General features: G+C 35.7%; 2 protein-coding genes across 2 annotated transcripts in view; both read left to right on the top strand.

The window, feature by feature from the left end:
* LOC106674051 (tubulin alpha-1A chain) overlaps positions 1-1,598 on the top strand; it is a 64,443-nt gene extending 62,845 nt beyond the window's left edge. The window contains exons 8-9 of the mRNA XM_014406492.1: positions 1,060-1,223; positions 1,281-1,598. Coding sequence (XP_014261978.1) covers positions 1,060-1,223; positions 1,281-1,413 — 297 coding nt within the window. The 3' untranslated portion in view covers positions 1,414-1,598. The remainder of the gene's footprint in view (positions 1-1,059; positions 1,224-1,280) is intronic.
* A 12,253-nt stretch (positions 1,599-13,851) lies between these two features.
* Positions 13,852-17,712, top strand: part of LOC106674052 (tachykinin-like peptides receptor 86C) — an 83,519-nt gene continuing 79,658 nt past the window's right edge. Inside the window, exon 1 of the mRNA XM_024229103.1 lies at positions 13,852-13,928. Within this exon, the coding sequence (XP_024084871.1) occupies positions 13,878-13,928 (51 nt within the window). The 5' untranslated portion in view covers positions 13,852-13,877. The remainder of the gene's footprint in view (positions 13,929-17,712) is intronic.

Here is a 17,712-nt window from a genome sequence, read left to right as displayed (position 1 = left end):
GGTTTGTTGACTCAGCTCTCTACATCGCTGGAGAAAGAATAATAAATACAATTAACTTAATTAATATACCAATTTAAATGAATTAAATATTAATGGTGTATTTTTCTAAACTGTGCCAATTCGAATATCTATGTTTTTTGAAATCCAGTAGATTTCGTGGTCCGCTTGACCAAATAACCTCATTCATTAATTAATCTTTATGTAAGGTATTGGGTGAGATAAAAAAGTCAGTGTCACGAGCGGGATTCGAACCAACGACCTTGAATGGAAGTTGGTGTTCGAGTGGATCGAAGTCACGCTAGCTCAAGTGGTAGAGAAGCGGCGTATTTAGCCGAAGTTCGTTGGTTCGAATCTCTCCCGTGAACTTTAATAGTTGAACTTTTTTATTTCAACTAATACTTTACGTAAAGAATAATTAATTTAAAGAAGTTATTTGGTCAATCAGACCACTAAATATAATGGATTTAATATTACCTAATATTTAGATAAAAAGAATTTTTTGATCGTTGTGAAGGGTGGTATTGAATTTTAAATAAAAGTAATAATGACTTAAAAGTCCATAGAATTTTTTTTAACGGAATACAGATAAACTACTAATTCTCAATTAAAAAATTAAAGTACTGAATGAGGTGCTTGTTATAATAGAAAGAGAGATCTCTTGCCATCCAGCGTTACAGTTCAAACATAAAATGAGGTAGATGGAAAACTTTCATTCTTAGATCTGATAGTGATAAGATGTATAATGGATCTTTAGAAACGAAATAGTTCCAAAAACGTACCTCAACAGACAGTATATTCCCGTGGACAAACTTATTAGTTTTAATGGGAAAAGAGCTTAATAGGCTTAAAAGGATCAGCTCTTTTTCATGGTTTACGTGGCACCCCGAGGGTTGAAACGACCTCTATTGTCGGGAACGTCTGTATGATTAATATATAAACAAAATGGCGTAAATTACTTAATTTTAGTCTTATTATACCTTCATGTTTTGTTTCTCTATGATCTCTTTTGCAATTTGTTTTCCGTCGTCGTTGCAATTTTCCAATTTCGTCTGGTTTCAGGTCGGCATCAACTACCAGCCGCCGACTGTTGTTCCCGGTGGTGATCTGGCGAAGGTGCAAAGGGCCGTCTGCATGCTTTCCAACACGACAGCCATTGCCGAAGCTTGGGCCAGGCTTGATCATAAATTCGACCTCATGTACGCCAAAAGGGCCTTCGTCCACTGGTAAGTCGTATTTTTCGTATTTTTTAATGAATAAACTCACCCATTTCCTTTGTACAGGTATGTCGGTGAGGGTATGGAAGAAGGCGAGTTCTCCGAGGCCAGGGAGGATCTCGCGGCCCTTGAAAAAGACTACGAAGAGGTGGCAGTCGACTCCACCGAAGGCGAAGGAGACGAAGGAGATGAATATTAAACTTTGAGATTTTGAGATTCAATCGAGTATTTTTTTATGCTTAATACCAAAGTGTACCGCTTTATCACCAAGTGCCTGACTTGTCAACTTTAATACCCACGTTCTGAAAATTCCGAACCAATTTTGCTTATTTATTTAAACGTTTTGTACGTTCCTTTGAATATTAAATTCATATTTAACATTGAGGTATTTTTGATTCTTATCCCGTACATATCATTGCATATCGAATAACAATTAAATTATATGAGAGCGAGGTTTTAATGAAAAATACTTAACTAAAATAATTAAAGATTAACCCGAAAATAATCCAAGAAGGACTCACCTTTTCTGCAGCGACCTGAATCGCGACGTCGACGATCTTCGGGCCAGTTCCGTCGAAGTCTCCAGAATACATTCTTTGGTTAAGTTTCGAGTAATTAATAATTCTGGGGTTAAGCAAAAACAAGGAAAATAACATTTAGTGCATAAGAAAGAAAATGAATAAATTTAAGAATGGACAGAGGGAGAAGTAGAGAGAGAGACAGAGAGAGTGAGAGAAAGGAGAGAGAGAGTGACAGAAAGGAGAGAGAGAGAGAGTGAGCGAAAGGAGAGAGAGAGAGAGGAGAGAAAGGGGAGAGACAGAAGAGAGAGAGAGAGCGAGAGAACAGAAATAGAAAGAGAGAGAGAAGAGAAAGTAAAGAGAGAAAGAGACAGAAAGGGGAGAGAGAGAAAAGAAAGTAGAGAGAGAAAGTGAGAGAAAGGGGGGTGAGAGTGAGAGAGAGAGAGAGAGAGAGAGAGAGAGAGAGAGAGAGAGAGAGAGAGAGATTGAGAGAGAGGTCGTTCGGTGCGGCGAGCGTTGAATGATAAGCGTAAGTGTTGTGTGTGTGTGAACAAATTGAACAGTACCACTTCTGGCTGCACAAAATTCAAATTTACTATTAGCGTAAACATTCCGCCCACCAAATTTGAATAAAATTTTATACTTCTAGAAACTTAAATGAAAACGTAAGTAGGATATTTAGTCCATAGCGTGGGAGGGTTATTAAGTTGTGGACAGCACGTAGAACGAAAAAGGCTTCGTGCGTACCTTGACGAATTGTGCAAAATTCAGGGCCTGGAAATATCTCCGGTACTGTGTCCATTGACTATGCAAGTAGAGGTGGACGTGGTCTTCAGGTAGACCACATCCCCAGGTGTAATAGATGCCCTTCTGCCATTTATTCCGCTACAACAATGCATTCAGACACTCTGACGACCATCTCTGCCATAACATCACGAACGGGGCGTCGGTGGCCGCAAGGTTTAGTCTTTGACACGGCGCTCATCACTNAAAAAAAAAAAAAAAAAAAAAAAAAAAAAAAAAAAAAAAAAAAAAAAAAAAAAAAAAAAAAAAAAAACAATGCATTCAGACACTCTGACGACCATCTCTGCCATAACATCACGAACAGCAGTTTCAAACTCTCCCATCGAATGAGGGGAGGAGGATGTTCGAAAAAATCAGATTTCCGCTGAGCTAGTAAATGTAATAAGAAAGAACCCTAGATTAAGAAAATCAGAGTCATCTTTTTAATTGGGAGAAAACAATGCAGTCTGCTATTTAAGCCTGACCCGATACGCATTAATAAAAATAAATTGCAGTTCAATTAATTAAGGTTCTTAGTTGAGATAAAAAAGTCAGTGTCACGAGCGGGTTTCGAACCCACGATCTTCAGCTCAATACTTGAGCTATCATGACTACGATCCACTCGGGGACAAACTTCCCCTCTCAACCCCACCTTTTGCATTTCCCCTCCTTTTTTGCCATTTTTCAAAATTTTGTTGTGGCACTAACTTTTTTATCTCAACTAAAAACCTTAATTAATTGAAAGATATTAATTGGTCAAGCGGACTAAGTCAAACTAGTGAATTTAATAAGTTTAAATGAAGTATACCTTCACTAAAGCTCTCCGTAGCCATTTCATTTGTCGCTGAGAACCAAATAGATTACATGGCATTTGAAAAATGGCAAAAAGGAGAGAAAATTCAAAAAGGTGGGGTTGAGATCGGAAGTTAGTGCCCGAGTGGATCGGAGTCACGATAGCTCAAGCAGTAGAGCAGCGGCGTATTGAGCCGAAGATCGTGGGTTCGAAACCCGCTCGTGACACTGACTTTTTTATCTCAACTAAAAACCTTAATTAATTGAAAGATATTAATTGGTCAAGCGGACCACGAAAACTAGTGAATTTAATAAATTGCAGTATTCTTGGTAAGGTTGAACTCACCCAAAGCAGACAATTGGCAAGACATCCAACAAAATTTCGACCGAAGTCAGAGTGACAACCATTTCAAAATAAACTACCTTACCAACCCTTTAATAGTACATAGGAATGTAGCCTTTGGTTAAAAGGTGCTTTCGGCAATGGGTCACCCTAACCATGAAGGGACCTGCGAAATACCGTGAATAGACACCAGTTCTTCTGGAATTTATTCTAAATGTCAAATTGGACTTAAAAGTCTCCATTGACCAAAGTCTGATTCTCATTTGTAATCAAGATATTTCCCTTTTCAGGTTATATCCTAGGCTTATTCCCCAAAATGCCGAACACAATACTTGTGTACCTCAGGGAAGGTTCAGGTCCCAAATTGTACCAAGTGCACCCAGCTGACACCCAATCCCAATCTCAGTTAATCAACCTAAAGTTTGCATGAGATAGTATATATCTCACTTATAACACTGATCCAGAAATTTCCGTTAATAGCCTTCAACAACACCTCACCTACTGGAGTCTTGATTTGAAAGGAAAATAATAAAATTCAACCCAGAAAAATCGATCCACATACCCTTCATTGTCTCCAAACTTTACAAATAATTTAATTTTTGTAAGCTTTTTCTTTTTTCTTATGGTCGATCGACAACCAGAGTCATTTTTGTTTACTTTCTATTATTTTCATTATTGTTTAAAAATACGTTTATGTTACTGATTAATTTTTTAACCGTTTGCAATAAAAAATCTAATTATTTAGCCATTAAGCTTTATTTTTACATTGGTTAGTTATGGTAAACCATTTAGGATATAACCTTTTTATGTGCTAATGCATCTAGCATGCTTCGATGTCTTCGTCTTATAAGTTTTGTTAAGTGTAACTGTATTTTACAACTTGAAAAGTAGAAGATCAAAACAGAAAGACATAGACTGACCAAAATGTTCGACGAAAAACGTTCTTCACATGGATTTGTGAGATGGATTTGTGTTTTTTTTAATTAAAAAAAAATCACTGAGAGGATAAATTTCTTACGAGTTTACGAAGTTTACATCACAAAAATTAACTACAGCGGTCATTTTTAGGGGCTTTTCTGTAAAGAGCGTATCGGCGAATAGTAACAGGACCAATAAAATCTTACTTAAACTTTAGACCGTAACTTCGTAAGCTCGTAAAAGTTAATCTTCTAAGTATAAGTATAATTCCTCAAGGTTACAGTAAAAAAATGAATCTCATAGATTTTTTTCGCTTTTTCCATTATTTTAATCTAATTTGTAGTAGGATTGACGAGATGCGTTGAACTTTATAGAAAATAACTGAAAGAAGTATGACTTCACTAACAGCTCCCCCATAAGCCGCTGAGAATCGAACCCTGATTACACGACAGTTGGTGTCCGAGTGGATGGAAGTCACGGTAGATCAAGTGGTTAGAACAGCGGCGTATTGAGCCGAAGGTCATGGGTTCGAATCCCGCTCGTGACACTGACATTTTCATTTCAACCAAACCCTACATAAAATGAATATTAATTGAAAGAAGTAATTTTGTCAATCAGACCACTAAATATAATGGATTTAATAAGTAAAACGAAGAATAACTTCACTAACAGCTCTCCGTGGGCAGTCCATATGTCGCCGAGAATAGAATCCTTACTACACGACATTTGAAAAATGGCAAAAAGGAGGGAAAATTCGAAAGGATGTAGGTTGGGATGGGTGTTGGTCCGAGTGAATCGAAGTCACGTTAGCTCAAGTGGTTAGAGCAGAGGCGTATTGAGCCGAAGGTCGTGGGTTCAAATCCCGCTCCGAAGAGTAGCTTTTTCATATTCAACGAAAACGTTACATAAAAAGATTACTTAATTGACAATAGATCGAAATGTTCGCACGATAAAGAAAATGTTTTTCTGAACCTACGTCACACCAGACAGCATCTCACGATATCCAAATAATCATTGTTTCATATATTGTATTATATGTTTTGTGTGTTTTATGTATGTTATTGATATTGAATTTAATTAATGAAATTAGCGTAGCTGCGACCGAGTTTAACTGTTTCTGTTCTGTAATTGATGCTGTGTACTCCTTTGATGTAAACCATTTCTAAAAAGTTACGTTTATGTTTGTTTTTTTCTGTTCAATTAATTAATCTTTTTATGTAAGTTGGTTAAAATGAAAATGGTAGTGTCACGAGCGGGTTTCGAACCCACGACCTTCGGCTAAATATGCCGTCGCTCTACCATTTGAGCTATCGTGACAAGTGGTCGAGCAACGGCGTATTGAGGCAAAGGTCGTGGGTTCGAATCCCGCTCGTAACACTAAATTTTTTCAATTCAAACACAACCTTACATAAAAAGATTAATTATTTGAAAGAAGTAGTTTGGTCAATCAGACGACTAAATATAATGGATTTTTGTAATAAAGTTGTGAAATGTTAATATAACTTAAAAAGTATCTGGAATACAATTGAGAATCAGACATTGGACAGCTATTTTCACGTCTAATTTGTAATTCAGAATGACCTCATAAAGTATTGACGTCTGCCCACGGGACACTCTGTATACAATTTTAATCACTTTTAAACTTAAAATATAGGGGTTTTTTTCATAGAAAATTAAACTTTTGCTTTCAGACTCAACACCGTTTATACATTATTCTAGCATTTTTAAATATTGATCGAGACAGTTTTATTGATCTCGGACGAGTTTCTTTTGACTTCCCTCAGTCTATTTTCTAAATGTAGGATAATAGGAAAGTTTTTTCTTTGTAAAAAAAATCCACGGCTTTAGATGATAATAGCTTTTATTCTTAGTCTTAGGAGCAAAGACAATGACCTGTCGCGGTTGGGTTGATTAAAATCACAGAAATGTCCTAAAGAAAGGCTGTATTGACCAACATTGTTTTAGCTCCTTCAAACCAGAGACCCCACCCAGGGAAAGTTACGAGCCCGGGTAATTCGGGTTACTTAAGGTTACTAGATCACTTGTTTCCAACTTGATAACAGAAGAATGTTCAATCGTGATATTTCTGCGGCGGTTTTGAGGCATTGTTTTATCGATCCTGCCCATTAAGTGTTTTGATGTGGCCTAGGAGCGATAAGGATTATGCCAAATTGACGTGCATCATCATTTCTATTTACTCGATCCTTTTCCTGATAACTTGCTGTTCAAACAATTCTTTTCGAGCAAATGGAAAATGGCAATTTGAAGATAATTATAAAAAAGGTGTGTGGTGATTAGTGACCGTTAATCGATATTTATTTAGAAATCGTGAGATGCTGTCTGGTGTGATGTAGGTTTCAGAAAAACATTTTCTTTATCGTGCCAACGTTTCGATCTTTATTGACATCATCTTCAGGGCCTGGGATTTGCAAACATTGTTACATATAACAATTACATTTTGGATGTGGAAAAGTGAATTTATACAATGCAATATATATATATATACANAGTTTTTGAATTGTTTTATAATTTTTGAAAGCTATTTCGAAATTATCGGACGAGAGAAATGTGTTTAATTTCTGTGATAGGCCTTGGATAAATGGTATGGAAATGTATGCTGGTTTGTTTGTGTTCGATAGATTTAATGTGGTATTATTAGTAATAGTGGATGGTGTTAGTGTTGAGTTGTAATTGTTGATTATTCTGTTAATTATGTGTTTAGGGTAGAGATTGTTATGGAGGATCTGTTTGTATTTCTTATATGTTTTTGTGGTGGAAGGATTCATGGCTTAAGGTAATCATTTTGTGAAGTAACCCTTTGGCCGTGTTTATTATTGCATGAAGAGGATGGTGAGACGTAAAGTTGAGGTAGCGATCTGTATTTCTTGGTTTTTGATACCAATCTGTGATTAATGTGCCATCTGGTTGTTTTATTACGAGTTTATCTAAAAATGGTATTTTTTTGTATAATGGTATGTTTTCGATTTCATGTGTAAATTGTAGGCGTGGGTGAATGCTATTAAATGTATCTAATGTAGTTTGAATTTCATCTGTGGGAACAGCTGTCAATGTATCATCTACGTATTTAGTGAGGAAGGGTAATGTGAAAGGAAGTTGTGGTATGACTGTATTTAGTAGATGTGTCATGATTATGTCTGCCAGTATCGGTCCTAAGTTGCTACCCATGGCTATACCAAACAGTTCTTTGTAAAATTGATTGTCGAATGTAAAATATCCGTTAACACAGCAGTGTCGGATCATTGTAATGAACGTCTTCTTTGATAGAGTTGTGTGTGGTGTTATGTTGGGCCATTTATCTTTAACAATGTTCAGTGTTGTGTCTATTGGGATGTTGGTAAACAGTGATGAAACATCTAGGGATATGAGAGAGTAGTGTGAGGGAATGTGGATATTATTAATTTTGTTAATGAAATGAAATGAATCATGTACATTATATGTGTTTTCTGTGATGTTGTTGAGTATGTTGGTTAGGTATTTTGTCATGTTATATGTGGGTGAGTTTACAAATGAAATTATGAGTCTTAGAGCGTGTTCGGGTTTATGTGTTTTTACAAATCCATATGGTTTCGGGGGTGTTGGTGAGTTTTGAAGTGATTTGTACTTGTCGATTTCTTCTCGTTTAAGTGTTTTTTGGAGAATTTTGTTTGTCTGTTTGATGAGAGTAGGAGTAGGGTCTGATTTGATTATGGTGTGTGTGTTTGTGTCTGTGATAATTTTGTTAATGTTTTCCCTGTACTCTTTTTTACTGATTGCTACTATTATAAAAAAATTGAAATTAGACTCTTTCGGAGAAAATGATTAAATTTTTTCAAGTAAAGGGATTGGTTGAAATAAAAAAAGTCAGTGTCACGAGCGGGATTCGAACCGACGACTCTCGGCTAAATACGCTATTCTATTCTTTTCTTTTTACTTACGTTTCTAAATTTTCCATCCTTTTTGCCATTTTTCAAATTCGAAACGTGGGGTTGAGATGGGAAGTTAGTGTCCGACTGGATCGAAGTAAAGATAGCACAAGTGGTAGAGTAGCGGCGTATTTAGCCGAAGGTGTTGGGCTCGAATCTAGCTCGTGACACTAATTTTTAATCTCTACCAATATCTTACACAAAGATTAGTTTATTGAAACTTCGGACGTTAATCAATTATCCACACGAACACTCTAGATCAAAGTGTGGTCTCGAAGAAGAAAGCAAATTAAGCTGCTACTGCCAATATTTCGACCTATTTTAAGGTCATCGTCAGGGCAAAACGTTATTAACGATTATCCTTAATTGGAACCCTCGTCAGATCTCATCTCGATCCCCCCAGGTTTTTCCCGAAAAAATTCAAGTTCAATACTTCAAATTGTGTAAGGTATTGGTTGAAATAAAAAACCTAGTGTCACGAGCGGAATTCGAACCAACGACCTTCGGCTAAATTGAGGTTTGAATCCGCATTCAAGCGAAATTACCCCCTGGAGACAAGTGAAGATGTTATGTGGTATATGTAATGTGTCTTAGTTTAGTCTTAATTATGTGAATAGGATTATTTTCAGAATTATAACACCTTGACCTGTTACCTCTGATAAACCTTCCTTAAATTAAATCAATTTCCTTTTAACTGGTCACGCTTTGGCTTTGTTTTCCCCCGGTTCGATACTTCGATCATTCTATTTGATATCAAGAAACGTGTAAGTTGATGTTTAATTTTAGGTAGAATTAGGTAGAAATGTCAAAAATCTAGCTCTCTCTAACGGCCGCATTTTTGATCGCATTGCAATGAAATTTGGCCGGGTGGTATAGAATTTTATAAACACGGTTGAGATTGTTTTTCAGACAAATGGTCTGGGGTCGCAGAGTTATGGGCAATGAAAATAAAAAATTCAATCAACATTTTTGCCATTTTTGCGTTTTCTCCCGCACAACAACCAGCTCGGTTTGTTTAACTTCTCTCCATCCTAGCTACACCCTCATCATTGGATTTTCAAATTTTTCGTACCGATTTTAAGCACGAATCTTCCTGGAACATTTAAGCTCGGTTTGGCTCAAATCCAAGAAGTATTTTAAAAGTTATCATAATTTAAAAAAAAAATCTATTTTTAATCAGGATTTTTTTTCCAAAAACACGGTATTTTCATACCTACTTTTTTTCGTTTAAAAGAAGAAATTAATTTCTTTTTACAATAACATAAAACCGAAGGCATTTCTTAAATTTTTGTTGCAAATATGCCAAGTTTTTTTTAAATTAACCAAGAAAACAAAAGTCCTTAAAATTGGGTATATTTTGAATAAATTTGCCGACTCCATCACACGTCTTTTTCCGTAAAGATCCCACTCTTACCAAAAATTATTAGCGAAGTAACACGAGAAATAATTAATTAAATAGCTTAAATAAAATTTCAAACTTGGTAGTTAACTCGTAAACCATTATTTTATTTTCATTATTTCCAATGGTCTAAGCCCGAATCTCATTTAATTTAATGCTAGCTGTTAATAACAAACAAAAACAATTGATTCATTTTTTATCCTATTGCAATATGTTTATGATGTTACGTTTTTTTATAAAATAAATAATAATGCCATGGTGTTCAAATTATTCTATAATTTTTAAAGTAGCAAATTTTTAGCACTGTTGGAGTGATTCAGAAAAAGAAAGAAATCTATCTCTCACTCATTACTGCCGTGAAGTTTTTTTTTTGTTCGGTTATGTTTTATGATAAAAAATTACATTGCAGACTATGATTTTTTCGTGATTAGACATGTTCTTCTGATGCTTTTCTGTTTCTGCCTCCAATCTTCTTATTCGATCTTTCAATTAATTAAGGTTTTTAGTTGAGATAAAAAAGGCAGTGTCACGAGCGGTATTCGAACCCACGACCTTCGGCTAGATACGCCGCTACTCTACCACTTGAGCTATCGTGACTTCTCCGTGTACATTTCATTTGTCGCCGAGAATCAAATAAATTAAACGACATTTGAAAAATGGCAAAAAAGGAAGGAAAATTCAAAAGGTGGGGTTGAGATGGGAAGTTAGTGTCCGAGTGGATCGAAGTCACGATAGTCTCAAGTCGTAGAGTAGCGGCGTATCTAGCCGAAAGTCGTGGGTTCGAATCCCGTTCGTGACACTGACTTTTTTATCTCAACTAAAAACCTTAATTAATTGGTCAAGCGGACCAAGAAAAATAGTGAATATATGAAAAATATGTTCCTTTTTGAAATTAGATTATTGAAACTTTTAAATCAAGTTAATTAAAAAAACGATGTGTAGAGCTTTCTCGCTATTGGCACGTTTTTAGGTTCTCTGTGCCTTAAAAAAATCAAAATTTACACCCCCTCCTAATGACCAACTGGATCTTGGGTTGTCAAGTTCGTTTTCCTTCATCCAACATCTCATCGGTGTCTCACTACTTAATTAATTCATTGATCTAACTGCTTATCGTTAAAGAAGGAAATAAAACAATACACTTTATTATGAGGCTTAAAGACCCCCTGAATAAAAACAGATTGAGGGAGATCACGTTATCACGTGTCACCCCTTTGGGTAGCCCAATAAAGCTAAAACAATTCATTGCGAGCTTTATCACCTCCTCAGTGAGTTCCCCGTATGCAACATCAATAGTCAAAGTGGTGGAGAATAACGACCAGATTGGAAGGCTTGGCAAAAATCAATTAGCCCTCCTTTCAAGACGTCCCAATAACATCAGTAAGACCCTGGTGCGCCTCTGCGCATGTACTTTGTTATTGTTTTGCCAGTGGCTTACCATTCATTACGAAATCGACCCAACTCGAAGGATCAATTTAACGATACGTAACGACATGACAAAATAATAATTATGTTTTCACTGATTTAACAAAGAAAACCTTTGTAAACCGATCCTCGTCTTGACAAGTTAGGAACGGTTGATACGCAAGCTAAAAATAGTTGTAAGGATTTTGAAAATATGTTGGAAATAATCTGAAAGGTCTACCACGCAGAAGGGAGCACCGAAAAGTAGTATGTCATAGAACACGACAGACGAACAGTAACTTTTGCAATTCATGTCGAGAGAGGTTGTAGAAATCTTTCAACCTGATGATGAGCTCAGGGCTCGAAATCTGGTTCGTTGGAAAACAACTTACTGTGAGTAAAAACTATCTTTTTTTAAAGAAAGGATGAATAGTCACTAAACAACAGCAATCGAGTAGTGGAAAGTCAGAGGCAGTTCATCTAACTGTGGTACACCATAAATTTGGCGTCATGTACACTCTTAGCCGGAAGTGAATGGAAGCTGTGTAATGGAATCTCATGAAAATTGTTGGAGTTGTTGCGCAGCCAACCCTTGCAAGAAGGAAATTGACCATCTGGCCCAACTGTTTTTTCTTTTTATTTCCTCCCCTACCCGAATTGGCAAACAATTATAAAATGGGATAGTTTGAAAAGGAAAGACAATCGAATTGAAGACCCAGTCCAGACCATTCAGGCAGCAACATTCAGCCAGCAAGGACCTTGCCATTGCAGAAGAAGAAGGAAGTGAAGAATATGGAATCTGATACTGGCATCATTTGGGCTCTTCTTGTGAACAACCTCTTCTCCAGAGTTGGCAATGTGGCTGTTTGTTTATTAAAAATACGAGTCAGAATAAACAATATATGCTTAACCTTCGGTTAACAACGTGAAATACCCGGATATGTACTACAACGTCGGGTCATTTTGTCCCAACTCTGTTTTTAAGTGCACTGAGTCATATTTTTCAACTTTTTGGGAAATATTAAGAACTTTTTTTTAAAAGTTCTTACTTTTATTAACCTTGCAGGATACGAAACCACATTTATTTCAAAATAAATGGTTTAAAACCTATTGTAATCACAATAAAGTACAGTCTAGCAAGGAAAAACGCGAAGATTTGAGAAATCTTTGTTTGTAAAAATTATTAACTTCGAGTTTTTTTATAGTATCTACAAAACTACAGTCAAACTTCTTCGTAAAGTGCACATTAAATTCTTATGCAATTAAAATGAAAAAGGTAACTTCACAAAAATTGAACACAGTATCACAAGGAACAAAAATGACATACATACTCCGAAAAACGAAAAGCAAAGAAGGAAGATAAATCCGTTTTTGGACATCACTCCTCGAAAAATCGATGGTCTAAATAGACGACAAAATATGTCTGAGACATTCAGGTTCAAATCTATCATAACGCCGCTGAAAAATAAAATAGCGCTGGACAGGACAATATTGAGTTTTTATTTATCAATCTCTTCATTGGTACATTTTCCAATGACATCAATCATGGCTTGGTTGATGAATAAGAAATACAATGCTTCCTTATCTACAAGGTTCCGAGCATATTCTTTGGCACCAGGCAGATGGGTAATCATATTCTTTGAAGCTAATCTGACGTTTCTGGACGGTAAAAGATCGGCATCAGTCCAGATAGTTTCGCCATCTTTGCCCAACACAAAGTTTCTGCTTGATTCTCTATCTTCGGAACCTAAATTTGAAAAACATTTTCTGGGCTAAAGTGGTCCTCTGAGAGCGCATCGTCTTCAGGAAGAACTTCGAAAGCGTCACGTTTATCATTGTCGTTTGGCAAAAAATCATTTCATCTTCACTGTAAGTTACTTTTTCAGAAAAGTATTCCTCGTTTTCATTATCACTGATCTTCCTATTTCACGTTGAATTTCTTCGTCAGTTACAAAATGTGAAGTATTTGCCATGACTGAAACAATCCAGAAAGATTATAAAGAAAAGCATCAAGAAAACTAATTAAATTTATAGAAAAGAAATTAAATTTGAACTAAAACTAAAAGAACATGTCGTAAAACGTGGGGTCATATTGACCCATACCATGATTTTTGTTACTTTATTCCAAATATTTCAAGGTAACTTACATGTGAAAAGGATTCCGATGGCGTCCACGTCTACAGAAAGATTAGAAGGAAAGCTACTCAAAGCCTCAACCTCTTCCGATCACTGCCCTCTGACACACGCGCGTTTTTGAAATTTTTGGGTCATTTTGACCCGTACGTTGTAGAACAAAGGTGAATATATTCCTTTGTTTTTTTTAACCTTTCCTTCCATCACGTAAAAATTACAAACCGCCTACAGCTTTAGAAAACTTCTTAACTATGGTTTTACAAGTTTTAAATCGAATTTCCCAGAAAAATCCATCCGTGAAAAAGTGAGAGAGGCCAATTTTGAACGAGGAATAGACCCCGGACGACGAGCCAACAGGTGGTCGGACAGAGGGGTGGCGTTGCTCTACAGGGGTGGAAACTGGCCAGTCTTGGATGAGCTTCGTACAGGGAACAACCCTCTTTCCATGTTGCTATGGATAGCGATGTAGACAACATAACGTGTCTCAACATGACCACCGTCCAGGTTAGAACAGGTGGAAATATTACATCTTATTAATCAAATACAAACAGGCTAGGATAAATTTCAGCTTAATGTAGGTATTTCCAATTTAAAATATAAAAGAAAAAATATTTTGAGTGATGTCAGGGTTTTAAAATGAAGTTTTTATTCTATTTTTTAATCAAAACATCCGATTAAATTATTAGTAAAAATTGTTCGACTGGATTCAAAGTAACAAACACAGTTTCAAAAAACAATATTTAAGATTATGATTCACCATGTTTTCCTCTATTGCTCTTAAAATTTCATCTATTGACCAGAACTGTTTTAGTGGTTTTTCTATAAGATTGTTTAGGGATGGTTTATGGGATGGATGTTTGGGTCGTTTTTTTAATTTTATATTTTAATTCATTTATTTACAACTGCATTAGACTGCTAAAAAGATTACTGGAGCGGTCCAAACAGGAACAAACAAAAAAAGATTATACACGTCCCTGCTAGGCCCACTATTGAAATATGGACTTGAACTGCTAACCGTTCCAATCCTAATAGTCTAAAAAAAATCTAAAATTTTTCGAACAATACTCTCTACCGACTTAAAAATCCCATTCTATCCGAACTGACCAATTCCGTTACAAAAATTTTCATTCTACATTAGCCGATCGATCAGACCCCCTAATCCGCGAATTACCATCCTCAACTTTACCCGCCAATCCTTGTCGGCAGCGAGGTTGATCACGGGACAACATAGTTGGCTCACATCGGCAAAAGAAAGTTGATGCTCTCTTGATGGACGGCGTTCATGCCTTACACAAGAACACTCTGGATCAGGGTATGGTATTGAAGAAGAAAGCAAGTTCAGTTGTTACTGCCAAGCTTTCGACCTATTTTAAGGTCATCATCAGGGCAAAAATTTTGAAATATGTTCCCAGGCACTGTAGTCTTCTGGCTTATTGTATCTTCCTAGTTCCTTAGTTCAGTGCAATAGAGTCAATCCTTCTTCTTAGAAGCATCAGGTCATTGTCTGCTACAATTTCATTCCCTAGATTTTTTCGTACGTTAGGTTAAATGATTCTGTTGCTTCGCCTTCGAGGATGGTAAGGTGGCTGTTTCCTCCTCCTCATTAGATAATTTGCAGATGGGATCATCGTTGTATATGCCCATGTTATGTACAATAGATGTTGTCTCAGATGCCAGTGACCGGTTAATTGTCCTATAACTCCTTTGAGTCTGGCCCTCTCCAACTTCAGCTGTGAATTTTACCAGTCTTGGTGGGGGTCATAAGTTTACTGTGTCTTGCGCCGCTAGAGTTTAACCACTTCAACTTTTGGTTTGTTTAGATCCATTCTACGATGGAAGATTCTGTTTGTTTTTGTTATCTCAAGTATAGGTTCAGGCCTGTATGGTCTTCCAGGCCCTTCTCTGGCCAGTATGCCTGGTTTCTCGTTACCAAAAGGTACTGCATGCATTCCTCCTCTGTGCCGTGGCACCCAAGGTATCATCAGGTTGGATTTGATTGGATGTGATGTTTTTACACGCTAACACTTAATAGTTGCTTGGTTATCATATGTAATGAGGATTTTTGCCAGTGTAATCTGTTTTAAGATTTTTTATGGCACAAGCGTTAATGGCATGTACTTCTGCTTGAAAGACCGAAGTGGACTTCCCTAGTGAGTTTGATTGCTCATGTTTTGGGCTTGTACAGAAAATGTCCGATCCGGATCCTTCGTTTGTTTTGAAGCCATCTGAACACCATATCATTGTATCTGATGCTCTCCTGTGTCCTTCCTCTCCTTTATAGTCCGTTGAGACTTTATAGGATGTCGTAAAGAATGTTTACAGGAGTTCATGAGTGAAAAAGTGGTCGATATTTCTAATACTGAAAAGAGAAACTTCATGCTTTGTATAGACTTGTGTGCATGATTACACCATATACTAACATTTTCCATTTTTGCATATTTAATTAACAGCAGAGTTAATAGCAACATTGCCAAGGATTAAATCTGACCGATATGCCAATCTGTAGACATATTCAAGTTTTTCCCTGATGATGTACTTAAAATAGGTCGAAACTTGGCATTAAAACTGAATTTGCTTTCTTCTTCAAGACCATACCTTGATCCAGTGTTCGTGAGTGAAAAAGTGGTCGATATTTCTAATATTGAAAACAGAAACTTCATGCCTTACTGGCCCGTCAGTGAATGCAGTCTTGTGTGCATGATTACACAATGTACTAAAAATTTCAACATTTTTGATTGTTGCATATTTAAAGTGCAGCTAAAAATGATTAAAGGAACGTTAGTCAATAAAAAAAAGCTTTAATTCACTTTTGTCCTAATGCATTCCTCCCTAAACCAAAGATATTTTTAAAGTTTGAACACCATTTTGATTTACCGTTATTATATTCTTTTGCTAAAGCTACAGAATCAACAGCAAAGTTAATATTATTCAGAAAATTTATGTTAAGTTCAGTTATTATCTGGATGTACCTGGATGACCTCAAATGTTTTGGAAATTCAACGTTTTTTCTAGATCCCAGATGATTTTTATGATTCATGAAATTGTTAATACTAACATTTACCATATTTACAAGAAAAAAATGAGTTTTATAGCAAACAAAATTTATGACTGCGTTAAAAAAAAAATATATATATATATATTTCTAATTGATTTAAATAAGTAAAGATTATGTCTTAGATATTTTGTTCAATTAAATGCCTCTCAAAAGAAATATTCTGTTTGATCAGGTTTTCCCAGAAAAAGGTTTTATATTTAATAATCCCCATGCTTTTCATCCCTCTGAATTATACCATAAATAAAACGTGGTGGTTTTTAATATACTTTACTTTCAATATAAATTAATTCTTGTTTTTATCTAAGGTCTTGGTCGGTATGAAAAAGTTAATGTCACGAGCGGGATTCGAACCCACTGACCCCAAGCGCCGTATTGAGACGAACGTCGTTGGTTCGAATCCCGCTCGTGACACTTTTTCCCCATTAGATTTCTTTACAAAAGTTTATTTATCGACCCTTTTGATCCAGCAAGCTCGTAGAAAGGCCTGCTTTTTTATTTACGCTTTTGAAATTTTGATTATACCAAAAATCAGGCTTGATTAGGATAAGGAGAAAGTCAGCGTATTTTTGTAGATTTTCATGAAATATTACATTCCCAACCAAAAACTTGATGATATAATGTCAAATTTCTAAGTGTTTCAATTTGCTCTTATGTTTTTAATATGACACCGCTATCGAGAAGATGAGCTGTATCTGCGCTTTTCCATTTCGCCAGATTGAAATTTCCAGGACGTAAAAAATCTGACTTTTATCACAAAAGCATGCGATTGTTAACATCTTCCATAATATAATATAAAAAGTATAAATCAAACTCGAGGGGAAAGAATTGATAAGTGATTTCTTTTCACTTTTTTCATATATATTAACTTGTTTTTTAATATAGTCTTTCATTTTTTTATGATGGAAAAACATGCTTGGTTCTATGACGTTATTCGTTATCTAGGCTAGATAATTTTGTAGATCCAAATCGAATTACATCCAAAACGTTTTAAACAATTTACACGAAAAATTACACTCAATTAAGAAGTGAAATTTACTTTTATCTGTTTATTAATATAATTAATTAATTAAATTGGTAGACTCAAGTGTCCTTTTTAATTGTTTAATTAATAATAGCCTCATTTTATGATAATTATGATAAGGGATGAAGTTTCAAGTCTAGTATGCTTCAGATTACTTCATTACTGTCATGTTTTTTCATGTTGATCTCCTGTCCAGATAGATTTTAAGTATT

The sequence above is a fragment of the Cimex lectularius genome, unplaced genomic scaffold, assembly GCF_000648675.2.
Source record: "Cimex lectularius strain Harlan isolate CLEC.00 unplaced genomic scaffold, Clec_2.1 scaffold176, whole genome shotgun sequence".
In the NCBI taxonomy this organism is placed as follows: Eukaryota; Metazoa; Arthropoda; class Insecta; order Hemiptera; family Cimicidae; genus Cimex; species Cimex lectularius.
Note: the sequence above shows the minus strand (reverse complement) of the source record. Positions and strands in the feature narration are given on the sequence as shown.